We start from the raw sequence: 15,745 nt of genomic DNA, 5'->3' as shown, positions 1-15,745 counted from the left end.
AGGCTAGCAGTCTACCACTTTGAGCCACAGTTCCACTTTCTCTAGTGGTTAATTAGATGAGTCTCATGGATTTTACTGCCTGGGGTTGGCTTTAAAATGTGATTCTCAGGTCTCAGCCTTCTGAAGCTTGACTTGACCAGAGCTGTCAGACGATGCGTTTCTTCTTCTTTTCTACCTGAGATGACAAAAATAACTACATCTTTAAACTAAAGTACCCACGCAATAGACAGCAGGTAGCACCCAACACATCAGGCTTAGGCAACTAAGCCACACAAAACCCCACAAATGAAGAACTCCCCGGAACCTCAGCCTCCAGAGGAATCAGGATGGCAATTGACACTTTGTTTTGTTGGGCTAAAACTGTAGCCCTGGGATACACCCACACTGCTGCAGTGTTGGGTGACAGCCTGAAATGGGTGACATCACCTGACTCATAGCAGCCTCGGCAGCAGCTTGCCAGGAGCCAGCAAAGCACCCAACAGAGAGGAGCCGCTCCTCTGAATCTTTGCAGCAGGAAAGAAGAAACACATTTTCTTTGTTTTGCCAGTCCTGGGGCTTGAACTCATGGCCTGGGCACTGTCCCTGAGCTTCTTTTGCTCAAAGCTAGCACTCTACCACTTGAACTTCACTTCCAGCTTTTTCTGTGTATGTGGTACTGAGGAACCGAACCCAGGGCTTCATGCATGCTAGGCAAGCACTCTACCACTAAGCCACATTCCCAGCCCCAAGAAACACATTTCTGACTGAGTCCCACAGTCTCACTGAAACCACACAAGAAGAATGATTTGCCCTATGACCCAGATGACAAAACAGGCTGAGAAGGGTTGTATGTCTTAAGCAAGCCCTATAATCCTTGCTTTCTAGCTCTCTGTGATTTAGCCTTGCTCTGCCAAATGTGTTGTTTTTGGCGTTTCTCCTGAGGGTGACTAGCTGGTGACCTGGCCCGGCACTGTTGGCCCAGGTCAGTTGAAACAACAGAATGCAGGTTGTCTCTCTGCCAGCATTGGATAGCTAAGCAATGGCTTGGCTTGCTGGGCCAAGGTCACACATGGACCTCCATGGCGGGCAGAGGCCTTATCTCAGCTCTCCTTGTCCACTGGAAAAACTCAAGATGGGAATAGCCAAGCACATGCTGACCTGGTTATAGAACAGATGGTGGCTCTGTAGTTAGTCACCAAGACAGGACAAGTCACTCAGCAAGAATGTCCAGTGCTGACCGGGAAAATAGCATGACCAAATGGTTTTCAGACTAGAAAAGCAAGCCCCACAAGCTCTAGAGCAGAAACTTAATTTTGCAAAAGAAATACGTTTCAATCTGGATACATGCGTGTATGTATATGGATATGTAGATGGGTACATCATTACACAGTGTGTCTACACATGGAAACATATAGAACACACACACAGCCACTTCTATGGGTGTTGAAAGAAAATATTCAGGAGCTGGTGTGGGTGGCTTGTGTCTGTAATCCTAGCTACTCAGGAGGCTGAGATAGGAGGATTACAGTTCAAAACCAGCCCAGACAGCAAAGTCCATGAAACTCCTATCTACAATTAACCTCCCAAAAGCCAGAAGTGGAGATGTGCTGGAAATGGTAGAGCGATAGCCTTGAGCAACAACAAAAAGCTCAGGAACAGTACCCAGGTCCTGAGTTCAAGCCCTAGGACCTACACATATATGCGCGCGTGCACACACACATCTGTTTTTCTATCTGTATTACTTGAATTGATTTCAATGAGCATGTCACTTATTGTTTCAAATGTACATTAGAAAAAAAGCTATCTGCCCTACAGGTAGAAACCCTATGAAGGATAAAAAGAGCAGCCCAAAGCATCATTCTGTTAAATCCTGCCAGTGTCTTCCCAAAGAAGGTGACATGTCCTTGTATTGCACACGAGGTGAGGGAGGTCCCACAATGGAGCCACAGCCAAGTGCATTCTGCAGCTTCTACAGGGCAGTATGTCTGCCCCAGTTATGCAAATCAGCCCTGCCCTCGTGATGCCATGGCCCCATTTATGCAACTTCACCTGCTTATCAAACTCGGACTTCAGAGAGTCTTCCGTGAAGATGTGAAAGTGCATCTTCCTGTGGCTAAAGAGCACGGCTGATTTGAGCATGACCAGCGTCTCCTCCAGCCGATTGCCACAGGCCACCACGGCCAGATGGATCCAGAGTTCACGTGGGAGCACAGCATGGAAACTCCTGGCTTCTCCCGGCCTCCTAGAAAGAAAGAAAACAAGATAAAGCTATAACTAAACTCAGAGAGGAAAATAAACCAAAACAAAACCAACAACACATAGAGCTAATGAATAGCTGGAACATTTCAAAACAAGAAGCAGGCACAATCTGTTCTATTTTATAAAGTGATAAGCATTTTTGACAATTCTTCCTGCTTAAGAGCAAAAGAAATACCATTGATTCCCATATTTATCCTGGCAACAAGAGGATGAGTCACTGTTTGGATGGCTATAGGTGTCTGGGACTTTCTGCCAGCTCTCAGCTCTCTCGTGCCTGCTGGCTGCCTACTGGCCCTTGTTTGGAAACAGCATTGCTAAGCTTCCACAGCTGCTACAGGGCTGTGGCACTCCCTCCTGCATAGGCCATGGAAATTAGATTTGGTGTAACTTGAACAGGAGGAGGGTGGGTTGGGGCTTTCCCATGTGAAACAGGCAACATGATATTCTCAGCATCTGGATGTTTTTAGGGTGTGATGGAAGGCATGAACACTGGGGGCAAAGGAAAACAGTGCAAGTGTGGGAGGTGAGCAGAGAAGACAATGAATGCACCTCCCTGCCCCCACCCCAGTACATACATCTCAGGAGGCTTGAAGAAACGCATGTGAATCCTAATGGTCTCACCAAAGAACGGGGGGCAGGGGGAGGGTAGGGTGAAAAAATCAGCTTTCAGGATAAAAAAACACCTCCTAATGAGACACGGGCAGGGGATGGGGCAGGGTTAACCTGCACATGATCAAGGTATCGAATACTGAATCAACAGCTGGGAGGGTAATAAGAGTCCAGCTATTTCCTAGGAATAAAAGATTTGTTCCAGACAAGGAGATCCAGCCAAGCCTCAAAACACACCACGGAGAAACATTTGCAGGCAAGCTGGGGGAAGCTGGCCTGGAAAAGGTATCTTGAGACAGATGAAACTAATTTACTTGCACAAAAGATTTGGAGACCAGGAGAATTTGGATGTCAAACGTTACCCTCTTTTCCAAAATCTCAGAGTTCAATCTTCACACAGCTCCGTTATTCGCTGCTCTGTTGAATAATGCTCTCCATCTCCACTCCAGGTTTCTTTCACCAGAGGAAAGTTGAAGATGTGGGTGGAGCCATCTGGAAAGCTTTCCCATTTGATTACTTCAGAGCACGCTTAATAGAATCTCTGCTCCATAGCTCACCCAAGTCCAGATGTGGCGCGTGCATTACTGAGACTCCACCAACTTTGAGGATCACAGAATGGCGGCATTCTTTGGACCCTGTCCACTTCTTTTCATTCCCTTGCCATTCATTGCCTGCTGTGGCCACTGTCTCCTCTCACCTCAGCCACTGTGACTGCTTTCTTGGTGGCCCAGCCTGAGCTGTAATCCCCACCCTACATGATCTCCACAATGATGATGTGCTAAGGCAAGATCAAGTCCAATCTGCTGTTCCTAAGTACATCACTTAGAATGGCCCACAGCCCCTCCTACATTGATGGCCATTCATAACAGTCATAACCACACTTTTTCCCTTGTTCTGTCTCACTTGCAAGCTGGCTGTGTTGGTTTTAGATCTTCACATGGGCTCCTTCTTTCTTTCCTTCCTTCCCTTCCTTCTTTTTCTCCCTCCCTTCCTCCTTTTCTCCCCTCCTCCCTCCTCATCTTCTCTGTCTGTATCTGAAATGTTCTCTTGCTCTTTCCTTTGCTAACCAAAGCTCATATATAAATCAACATCTTTACTAAAAACGTATTAAGTGTGTCATTCTAGAATGACAGCAGTGAACAACACACCTCCCCCAAAGGAGCTGCAGTCTAGAGTAGAAGAGTAAAGAGAATGAAGTCATTGTCAAAGGTCTGGCAGCTAAGTCACTTGTACAAAAAGTCAAGAGTGAGACACAGAGCTGAGCAAGATGGGGCCTAAATAATAAGAAAAAAAAAGAAACCTTCCTGAGAAGTGGAAGGCTGCCAGTAAGTTCAGGGAAGGGAGGAGAGGGAGTGTTGTATGCATCTCTGGATAGTCAAAGTAAAAGCACTAAATCAGGGGTGAGCCTGGGAATCATGAGGACCCCTTGCCTGCATGAGTCATATCCTTGTGGTCTTCCTAAACTTCATGGGTGGGTTGTCACACCCTTGATTAAATTCAACTCCCAATGAACTCCAGTGAAGGGAAAGGAAGGGGAAAAATATGCTATAAAGCTAAAGTGACAATCAAACAAAAATCATCATCAAAACTAATGTGGTAGCTTATGCCTGTAATCCTAGCTACTTAAGAGGTAGAGAGAGATCTGGAAGATCATGGTTCCCAGCTGGCCCAGAGAAAAAGTTAGTGAGACCTCATCTAAACCAAAAAAGGCTAGACATGGCATGTGTCTGTCATCCCAGCTCTATGAGCAGCATAATCAGGAGGATCATCTATAGATTGGCCTCGAAAGTAAGAGCCTGTTTCAAAAATAACCAGAACCAAAAGGGCTAGGGGTATGACTCCAGTGGTAGATTACCTTCCTAGCAAGTTTAAGACCCTAAGTTTAAACTCCAGTGCTAAAAAAAACAAAAGACATCAGCTAAAATTTCCTATGGGAAAAAATCCAGTGTAAACATTTGCTTTAAAAACTTCCCATTGAGGAAAACACAAGTGTGTCTCAGACAGAGACACAACTGGGGCTGGGATGTAGCTCAGTGGTAGAGCACTTGGCTAGCATGCAAAAGGCCCTGGGTTCCATTCCCACCGCAGCAAAAACAAAGGTATTAACGCATTCAACCCCTTAGCTCTCTAAAATATGATCGCCTTCTCCTGCTCCTCCAAACAGAATAAGTCTGCTTAGTTTAATTTTACCTATTGAACTTCCATACAAATAATAAGTTTGAACCTGAGTCATCTTGGAAATAGAAAATTCAGATAATAGAGATTCTGTTTGATTTTCAGACTTCAAAAAATGAAGAAACTACTCTGGGTTTCCATGTGGATACAGGGCAGGGTGCAGCTCCTGTCCTGCTGGGGTCATCAGAAGTCCAAGTACTTTGGAGTCCAAGTACATTTGGCAGTAGTTAGCGAGTGTGAAGATGGAGACACACACTCCTCCCTGCAGATGTCCTCCTCCATGAACAATCGAGAAGCTCTTAAACATCTAAGTCCTGTGCAAAACCCTGCACAGCAGCCCTGTTCGTGATCATAAAAGAGTGGGAGTACTCCAGGAAACGGAAACAAGAGTTGGGTTTTTCCCCCTTTTGTTGATCTGTTTTCTCTTTTCTTCGTCTTGTTTGCATATTTGTCTTGGGGGGCCACAGAAATGGAGGGACAAGGGGTGAACAAATATAGCAGTGGTACTTATTGGACACTATGCTGAAAATGAACTATGCAACTTGTGGGTGGAGATGGAGGGAAAAACTGGGACCAAGCGAGGGAAGGGGTGATATTACTTTTTAAAAAATGTACTCCTTACCTGACTGATGTAACTACAACCCATTGTATATCACCTTTACAATAACAATAAAAAATTAAATACACAATTTAAGAAGATAAAAATACATTTTTTTAAAGATTGGATATAAATTTCACTATGCATGCAAAGGAAAACCATGAACATACTTTGACATGTTAAAGAATGGAATACTGTATAGCAATGAAAAGGAATGGCACATATCAGCATTAGGTCCAAGAGAGAAAGGAAAAAAGAGCAGTTTGTAAGAGAATAGCAGTGGAATGATACCATTTAAATGAAGTTTAAAAACAAGCCAAAGCTGGGCACCAGTGGCTCACACCTGTAATCCTAGCTATTCAGGAGGTTGAGATCGGAAGATGATAGGCCAAAGCTAGCCTGGGCAGACAAATCTCCAATTAAACAGGAAAAAGCTGGAAGTGGAGTCATGGTTCAAGTGGTAGAGGGCCAGCTGTGAGAAGAAGGAGAGAGAGAGAGAAAGAAGGAAGGAAGAGAAAGAAAATAAAAGACAAAGAACACAATTTATTTGTAGACATATTTAGTAAAAGTATTATACACAAGAATAAAAATCACACAATACAAAATGGTAATTACTTCTAGGGACTCAAAACTGTATTCAAGTTGAGTGGGCCACGAAAAAACCTTTTTTTTTTTTCTTGTCAGTCATGGGGCTTGAATTTAGGGCCTGGGTACTGTCCCTGAGCTCTTTTGCTCAAGGTTAGTGTTCTACCACTTTCAGCCACAGTGCCACTTCTGGTTTTCTGGTGGTTAATTGGAGATAAGAGTCTCACAGATTTTTCTGCCCAGGCTGGCTTTGAACTGTGATCCTCAGATCTCTGCCTCCTGAGTAGCTAGGATTACAGGTGTGAGCCACCAGCACATAGCTCAGAAAACATTTTTTTAATTATATGTTTTAGTTCCAGTGATGCCCAAATTGTTGAACAAATGTTTATATCATTTTCAAGAAGCTCATAAGCTGGATATATATCCCAATGGATATAGAGCTACGCCTAGCTAATCTAATATAGGTAACCACCTGAGTTCCACCCCCAGCACCAAAATAAGAGAAAGCACACGTGCACATGCACACACAACACACACACACACACACACACACACACACACACACACACACACACACACACACACTGCAGCACAGCAGGCCACTCCTTCCTAGGCTTGCTCCAGTGGTATGGATCTGTAGGGTACAGAAAAGCAGGGACCTGCCTGCCAATGCAATCCTTCATGATGCCTGCTGACAAGTTCTGAAACAGGAAAGGAAAAGCCAGCCTCAGCTGGTGGCAGGTATGTGTCCGTGCCAGGGATTCAATGAGGCCTTTGTGGGCTCCACTCTCTTCTCTCTCTGATTACATACACTTTGGGCTCCTGGGAATGAGCACTGGTGTTGCAGGGTCACGTGAAGGATAAAGCTGAGGGGTGTTGGAATGGTGTGCCTTTCACCAGCTCCTACTGACAACACACTCCACTCAGCAGCTCTCAAATATCACCTGGGGCTGAGCCAGGACTGGGAAGTCTAGTCCAGGAGCCTGGGACTTCATAACCCTGGAATCCCTGAGTTTGGGCAGGGAAGGGTGGCAACTATGTTCTTGTGGGCCAAAAGGGAATAGGAATGGACAACTTTAGTCACAAGCCTTTAAAGACTCTGCTAAGACGGTACCATCTTGGCTAGCAAATTGGCAGAATCCGAATGGGAATCAACAGCTCAGCAGGAAATAAGAAGCTCAGTTAGGTGACATTACCTAGATTCAGCCACACCTGACCCCTACAGTGTAGTTGTTCAGCCAAGAAATGAATTATCTTTGGTTTAAGCTAGCTTAAAACAAACTTACAATTCAGCAACCAAACCAGAGTCCTAATAGGTCCTAAAACTAAGTTCCTCATCCTCTGTCGGTCATGTGGTCCATTCTTACACACACACACACACACACACACACACACACAGAATCCACCCTGGCCTGTTGGACACGACCACCATCACAATCCCTCCTCATCCCATCTCCAGCTGTGTGGGGGGTGAAACAGCAGAAGCCATGGAGGGCGGGCAGCGGATTGTCTGCCAGAGAATCTACATCTACCTCACCGTTTGTCAAGAGGCAGAGCTCCGCCCACGGAGGGGCTGATGCTCTTGCCTTGTGCAGACCCTAACAAACTGCTTCTTGGAGTCCTCACCTCGGGTCTCTTCCCAGTCCTCAGGAGCACCTCCTCAGCCTCATTGCTCAGTGGCCCCCTCCTCCTGCTGTGTCCTGGCTGCTCAGGAAAACACCGTGTTTCCATTGGGTCTCCCATGCCTAGGGGCCTGTGGGCAGGAAAGGACGTAGCATCCACCTGGCTCCTCCCCACCATGAGTGGATCAGAGTTGATCCTGGTGAAAACAGTATGAAATGGGCTGGCCTGAAGTTCAGCCTCCCTGTTCTATGCATTCCAAGGAGGTGAAGGCAGGAATACCTGCATCAACAACACCAACTTGCAAAAGGTGAGAAACTTACTTCGTGTTTAGTTCTCCAGCATCCTCAATGAGAATGTCTCAACTTGGTGCTGAGATGTCTCCAAACTTTCTAACTCTGCCTGATCCTATAGTCAAAGAGACAGCAGAGCGCAAGGACAGGACCCCAGCAGGCAAGCGGATCGGGACCCAGTTAGAAATGCACACTACTTTTTGTTTTCTGTGTTTGTCAATTACCTTCTGTTTGTGTTGTGACAGACCATTTCAGGCTCTGGCAAAGTTTTTTTGTTGTTCTTGTTGTTGTTTAAAGTAAATGAAGAAAGTACGGTTGTGCTCGTATGCAATCTCACCTATGGGGAGGGAGGTAAAGATAGGATCATTTTCTAGGCTAGCCTGAGCAAAATTGTGAGATCCTATCTGCAAAATAAACTACAAACTAAAAGCAAAAAGGCCAGGGACCAGGCTCAAATGGAACAGTGCTTGCTCCAAGTTTAGTGTCCAGAAGAGAGAGAGAGACAGAGAGAGAAAAACAAAGAGAAACAAAGAAAAAGAGAAAGTAAAAAAGAGAAAGAAAGAAAGAGAGAGAGAGAGAGAGAGAGGAAAGGAAGGAGAGAGAGAAAGGAAGGAAGAATATGGGAAGTGGAGACAGGAGGGCTGAAAGTTCAAGGCCAGCTTGGGCTTCGCAGAGACATCCTCTCTCAAAAACCTTGGGGCTGTGAAGGTAGCTCAGAGATAGAACATTTGCTGATCACATGCAAAGCTCTAGGTTCAATTCTCAGCACTGTAGAAACAAACAATGAACTGAAGACAAAGTGAAGCTAGGAATTTCAGACCCTACTGATGGGATTATAAGGTAGTGCCACCACCTTGGAAAACTGTCCGACAGCTCCTAAAAATACTTAAATCTGACCCAGAAATTCTCCTCCTAGCTACATATGAGAATTGAACACATATGTCCATATGAAATCTTGTACACAAACGTTCCTGTCGACATCATCCATAATCCTCATAACATTCTTCAACTGGTGAATGGATAAATAAAATGTGGTATATCCAAAAATGAAATATTATTTGGCAATAAAAAGGAACCAGGGAATGGAAGCACAGGATTTTATGGTTGTTGTGGTAATGGTGGTGGTGTTTAACTTTTAGGCTTTTGTTAGTTTTCTCTATTCCTTTTTTTCTTTCTTTTGGAGGAGCAAATGGGGGAGCACATAAATGGAGGGAGGAAGAATAACCAAATAATACAGGCATAGACACTATGTAGAAAATGAACTATGCAACTTGTAGGCAGGGATGAGAAGGGGAAACTGGGGGAAATAAACAAATGTACTCATTAACTGACTTAGGAAATGGTCACCCCTCTGCACAGCACTTTAATCACAGCAAAATTATATTTTTTAAAAGGGAAGGAAGTCATGACGTGCTACATTGGAGAACAGCAAATTTGTGAACCTTGTGAAAATGTAAAAGGCCATGTAGTTTATTATTCCACCTTCTGAAACGTATAGAAAGAAAAGCCACGGAGACAAAAATAGCAGCAGTCATGAGAAAGTGTGCAAAATGATGAAGTTAGATAGTGGTGCTGATGGCACAACTCTCCAAAAAATTAAAAATCTTGGAATTCCATATTTTTAAAAGGCATTGTAATTAGAGGCTCACCCCTCTAATCCAAGTTACTCAGGAGGCGGAGAACCAGAACATCATAGTTTGAAGTCAAACCTGGGCAGAAAAGTCCATGAGACTTCATCCCCCAAATAATAGCAAAATGTTAGGCTGAAGGCATGACTCAAAGGATAGAGCACCAGCCAAGAAAGAGTGAGGCCCTGAATTCAAATGTTGGTACAGAGCTGGGCACCGGTGGCTCACACCTGTAATTCTACCTACTCAGGAGGCTGAGATCTGAGGATCATAGTACAAAACCAGCCTGGGCAGGAAAGACTGTGAGACTCTTATCTCCAATAAAATACTAGAAAACTAGAAGTGGCACTGTGGCTCAAGCAGTAGAGCGCTCGCCTTGAGCTGAAGAGCTGAGGGACAGTGCCTAAGCCCAGAGTTCAAGCCCCACGACTGACAAAAAAAAATGTTGGTACAGGCAAAAAAACACAAGATTGTAATTCAAACATTGCGGCTATTCAGTAAGGAAATAGTGCACTTATGTTTATAATATAATTCTTCTAACATAAAATATAAATCAGGCAATGATAGTATAAGAATATGACAAGAATCAGGGTGATGTGGTCATGACTGTCCAGGCCCCACTGTCCAGGCCCCAGGCCTTTGAAGCTCAGCCTCCCAGAGGAGGCTTAGCAGGAGGCGAATCTCACACACTTCCCTCCACGCTTCTTGAGACAAGCGGCTTCTTTAATTGCTTGAAAGTCTCAAGCGTGTGACTTAATTAAGCTTCCATTTCTGGAGTGGATAAATAATGGAATACAGCATTTATGTGTAGTGCTATTTACTTTGTAGCCTATTACTGCAAAACCCACTGAATTATTAAAGTGAATAATTGGTTCTTCTCAGACCCTCTCTTTCTGTTGCCTCCTACCAGCTCATCTCCTGAACTAACAGGCTGTATATAAACTCAGGGGAATCTGAGGCTGTGCCAGGAACTAGCAGTGCAGGCTGGTGGGTACTTACAGTACTTACGACTACTGTTACTTAGGGAAGGAATCCCAGACATAGCAGGGGAAAATCAGTAGAAGACAAATGTTATGATATTGTCAGGCATCAGTGACTACCGCCTATAATCCTAACTACTCAGAAAGCCAAAATCTGAGGATCACAGTTCAAAGCCAGCCAAGGAAGACAAATCTGAGAGACTCTTATCTTCAATTAGCCAGCAGAAAGCCAGAAGGGGAATTGTGACTGGTGTGGTAGAGTGCCAGCTTGGAGTGAAAAAGCCAAGTGAGAGTACAAGGACCTGAGTTCAAGTCTCAGTGCGCGCGCGCGTGCGCGCACACACACACACACACACACACACACACACACACACGTGGAATGTGCTCCTATTAGAGAAGATTAGATTCATGGAGCTACCCTCTCTGGTGGAGACCATTTGGCTAATTTAGCATGGAGGAAGGAACTAATGAGGCTAGATGACAGCTGAAGAAAGAGAGATCCCCTAGTACAGTTCCTAAAGGAGAACCGTGATGGGTAATTATGTCCTCATGGGGACTGGCTGCCACAGCTTCCCATGAGCCTCTTTGCTAGCCACGGGTTATGGAAGGCATGAATCAATTGACAAAAACTTCTCAGTTGAAGCTCTGATTAGACCCTTCCCTTGCAACCAAGACATGACACTAAGGACTCTGCTAACTCTTAAATCACTTTTAATGACCCTTGGTTTGAAGTTAAATCAAGTAGCATTAATCTTTCAAGACAGAAAAGCTGAGGCTGGCCTCCAAGTCCTGGAATCATATGAATGATGTGAACAGCGGTCCAAAAACCTGCCATGGGGCCTTAATAAAACCGTTGGATAAATGCATTTAGTTATTAATAGTACATACTTAATTTGGTTCATGAAACATGGCTGTGTTCCTAAACAAAGTCTAGTAGGTGTTTGATATCTGGAGTTGGTGACTGTGTGCATGTATTTGATTTTAGACATTGATTTTAGACATCGCTCCCCTACCCCTCTCTCCTTTTTCTTTTCTTCTTTCTTTCTCTTTCTTTCTTCCCTCCCTCCCTCCCTCTTTCCCTCCCTCCCTCCCTTCCTTCCTTCCTTCCTTCCTTCCTTCCTTCCTTCCTTCCTTCCTTCCTTCCTTCCTTCCTTCCTTCCTTCCTTCCTTCCTTCTTTCCTTTCTGTCTTGCTAGGCTGACTTTGAACTCCCAAGCATCCTGCCTCTGCCTCCCCATTGTTGGCTTTACAGACATAAGCCCCACACACAATCCATGCATCTCTTCTGTCCTCTCCTTCTTTTCTAAGAACACGAGTCATCAGATTTGGGGCTGACACTAAGTCTAGTGTAATTTCAAGCCCTCTCTTCTAGGGCCTATCTCTTTGTATCTACAATGACATTTCCAAACCAGGCAACACTCTGAGGTGATTTCCCAGAAGCCACACTTGTCTTCATCGTGCTGTATGTGGAACTAGACACAAGTGAGTTAGAAGGGGAGCCCTCTCTGGGCAGATGGCAGTCGCAGCAGGGGTTCCTGGCACAGAGTAGAGTCGAAGCCTCCACTCACAACCTTTCTGGGTTCCCTTGTGCAGGAAGGACACAATGCACACCTCATGCCTCCAGCGTTCACTTCGATGTCATTCTCCCCGCTCCACAATTCCGTGATGGATCTTGAACGAATTCTCAGTTTCAGTATTTTCTTTATGATTGTTCCTGAATGGATGAGACTCGATTTCTCCCTCTCTCCCTTCCTTTCCAAATTAAAATGTTAGTAAGATTTTAAAAATGACCCAAATGACTGTTGACACACAGGGAGAAGAATCGGATGAGCATTATATATTTTATCTCATTTCCTGAAGTGGAACCTATGGGCGTTACCAACAAAAGAGGAAAACTGGTCCCTTCCAATAACACCCCTCATCCCAAGCGCTAGCTCACGCTAGTCAACATTTACACACTTGCAGTTATTTTGCAGATTGTATGACTGGTATATATCTTTGCTAGAAAGTGACCAAATGGTTCTGATTTTGAGATTTGTTCCCTCATGTCGAAAGTTTGCTTGGTGGAAACACAGAGGTTAGGCTTGGTTTCAATTTCTGAGGCAATCATGTGGCTGCCCCATGCTGGGCAAATACTTTTAATAATCATCCCTTGCCTTCAATTTCCTTATCCGCACTACGCACATATTGATTTTTATAGTGGGTGTCTACTGTTCTCCATCTTTGTTCTATCCATTTCTAGGATGAGCAGCTCACTTTTCTCAGCTTTTCCTGTGTCCTGAGTCGATGAGGTTTGGAGACTCACCCCCGTCCCATTTCCCCATCTGACGGTACATTCCCAGGTAGGCTATGGGGAAGCCCAGAAGACAAGCCAACAAGGGCAGCACGGCGACTTCTTGAGGAGGTTACTGGGGACACAGGGAGGCTGGACTCTCCTTCACATGCTCCAGCTGTATGAGCCAGCACTTTTTCTTTTGTGCCTGAGACAAACTCATGAGCTGGGTTCTATCACTGGAAAAGCTCTGCCTACCCAATAACATGCCTACCTATTGCGATGTAATAAATCGCTCAACACGGGGCCCATCATATCTTAAGTTATCATCAACTGTACATTATCCTCATTGTTATTACTTGCTTTTCATTATGCTAGGTAGGGATTGAATCCATGGCCTCAGGCTCTAGCACTGACTTGCCTTTCTCAGCCCTTCTCCTTGTTCCTTTTTTTAATTTTTGATTTTTCTTTTATTCTTTTATTGTTGTTATAAAGGTGATATACAGAAGGGTTACAGTTATATAAGTCAGGTAATGAGTTCATTTCTTTTTGGACAATGCTTCTCATTATTTTAAAATATAAACTTGAAATTTACCCTTTGCCTTCACTTTTCCCTCAGTATGGTACATCCATACCAAATCCAGCTAGGAGGCAGCCCAGCAAAAGTGCATGTTATTTGCAGAATTCACACTCTCCAACTTACTACTATCAAGATCCAAGTGTTCAATCACAATTTCCATGAACCCATTCACCCTAGGGGATAAAAATCTGCTACTTGAATGTTAAGTCTTGTGACTTCAGGGTCAATGATGAATGGAGACCTTAAAATTCTCACACAACTGGGAGGAAGAAATATAGAAAAATAGCTGGGCACTTGTGGCTCATACCTGTTCTAGTTATTCATAAGGCTGAGATCTGAGCATCCTGGTTCAAAGCCAGCCAGGGCAGGAAAGTTCATGAGACTCTTACCTCTCACTAGCTAGTAAAAAGCCAGAAGTGGAGTTCTGACTAAAGTGGTAGATCCTTGAGTGAAATAGCTCAGGGACAGCACCTAGGCCTTGCATTTAAGATCTAGTACTGGTACCAACCCCCCCCCCCCAAAAAAAAATTTAAGAATGAGAACAAAGTTAAACACATGTTCCCAAAGAGCTGTGTCCTCTGACATCACCAGAGGAGTTTTCTTGGGCTCCTCTGCTTTTCTAAGATGGAAAATGTCCAAGTCTGTGTCCTGAGGCAGACATCAGGGCTCCAGTTGGCCAGGACAGCAGGTCTGGAGCTCTCCAGAATGACAGTCTAACTCACTAAGAGGCAGAGTCAAGGATCCCACCTTCCTCCTCCCCTCCATCCTTGTAATGAGGACCAAGAGGCTGGACCTGCTATCCATCCATCATACTTGGAAGCCAAGTCTCAGCTTCCTGGAGACCTCAGACTCCCCCTGCCCCTCCTACCCATTTGCTAAGGAATTCTGGTGCCTTGGATTGTGCCAGCATTTTGCCTGCACAATCTCACCACGGAACTTAGGGAAAGCCAAGATTTGCTGAGGATTGATTTATTCAGAGTCACACAGCTAGTCATGTGGCTCTAGTTACAGTTCAGTAACTACCAAGGCAGGGTAGGCAGTAACAGTACCCCGAACAGTCCTCCATCTGGTGAGTGGCATTCTTTGAGCTAGCTTGTGCCAGGGGTGATGTGCATGTTATTACTCAATCCCTTCAAGCCTTAGTATCTCCACCCGTAATGAAAGTCATATTTGGAGTTATGTTCTCTAACATGTTTCACTTATGTAAATGTGGATTCTGAACTGTGCAACTTGAACTTCTACTAGAAGATTGCAGTCCTTCATGGGATGGGATGGGAAAAGCATGGATAAGTCACACCAAATAATCTTTAAATATGTTAAATACATCAAAGCCACTCTTGGCTGGAATAGAATTGGAGACTCCCAATAAAATGATCAAGAAGTTTCTTTTGTCAGGAGAACTTTTCAGGAACAGAATTTCAGTCTGAAATAAACCAAGGACTGGGAATTCTTCAGGAGAAATACAGAATTCCTCTACTTTCTTTTTCTTTCTTTGGTAGTACTGGGGTATGAACTCTTTCTCTACAACTTGCCCAATGTGAGGCCTTCCTCCTAAAGCTAGCTCCCTTGGAACCCTAGTAGCAGCTAGGCTCTTACCTTGGATATTCCTAGAAGAGTTGTCTGTCCAACAGTGTAAAATAAATCTTCTCTCTCTCTCTCTCCTGGCTGAATAACCCAGCCTAGCATGTGACACCTGTGCACCAATAACTGTTGCTGGATATGGAGGAGGGTAGTCTCTGCTCTTAGTCCTGGATACACAAAACTTACACTGGGAAAGTGATAGATTATTCTCATGGGCCTAGACTGTCCCTTGGGATGTGGCTCACATAAGCACTGGGGAACAAAAAGGAAATAGAGTTCAAGAACTAACCACAAAATCTACCACATACATTCCCCTAGGTGATCTGGGTGGGTCTGGGCTCAAGCCTCATTCCAGAGTAGGTCTTGCTTTGTTTGAGGTAATTAGTTGATCTGATCATAACCTTCTAGTCCTTCCTGCTTCCTTCCCTAAATTGTAGACATTTAAACTGAAGACAATGTGATGGGGGTAAACTACTGCTAGGGCTCCTGGGAAATCAAAGCAAGAAAAGGAAGCTAGACCATCCAAGTGGTGATGGATGCAGCCATCCTGACAGAAACAAATCTCCCATGCTCAAGAATCTCAAATA

General features: G+C 44.5%; 1 protein-coding gene across 1 annotated transcript in view; it reads right to left on the bottom strand.

Moving 5' to 3' along the window:
- Gxylt2 (glucoside xylosyltransferase 2) overlaps positions 1 to 15,745 on the bottom strand; it is a 53,044-nt gene that overhangs the window by 31,167 nt on the left and 6,132 nt on the right. Inside the window, exon 2 of the mRNA XM_042680136.1 lies at positions 2,029 to 2,221. Within this exon, the coding sequence (XP_042536070.1) occupies positions 2,029 to 2,221 (193 nt within the window). The remainder of the gene's footprint in view (positions 1 to 2,028; positions 2,222 to 15,745) is intronic.

Source organism: Dipodomys spectabilis, unplaced genomic scaffold (genome assembly GCF_019054845.1).
Source record: "Dipodomys spectabilis isolate Male_0828 unplaced genomic scaffold, ASM1905484v1 ptg000054l, whole genome shotgun sequence".
Lineage (NCBI taxonomy): Eukaryota > Metazoa > Chordata > Mammalia > Rodentia > Heteromyidae > Dipodomys > Dipodomys spectabilis.
Note: the sequence above shows the minus strand (reverse complement) of the source record. Positions and strands in the feature narration are given on the sequence as shown.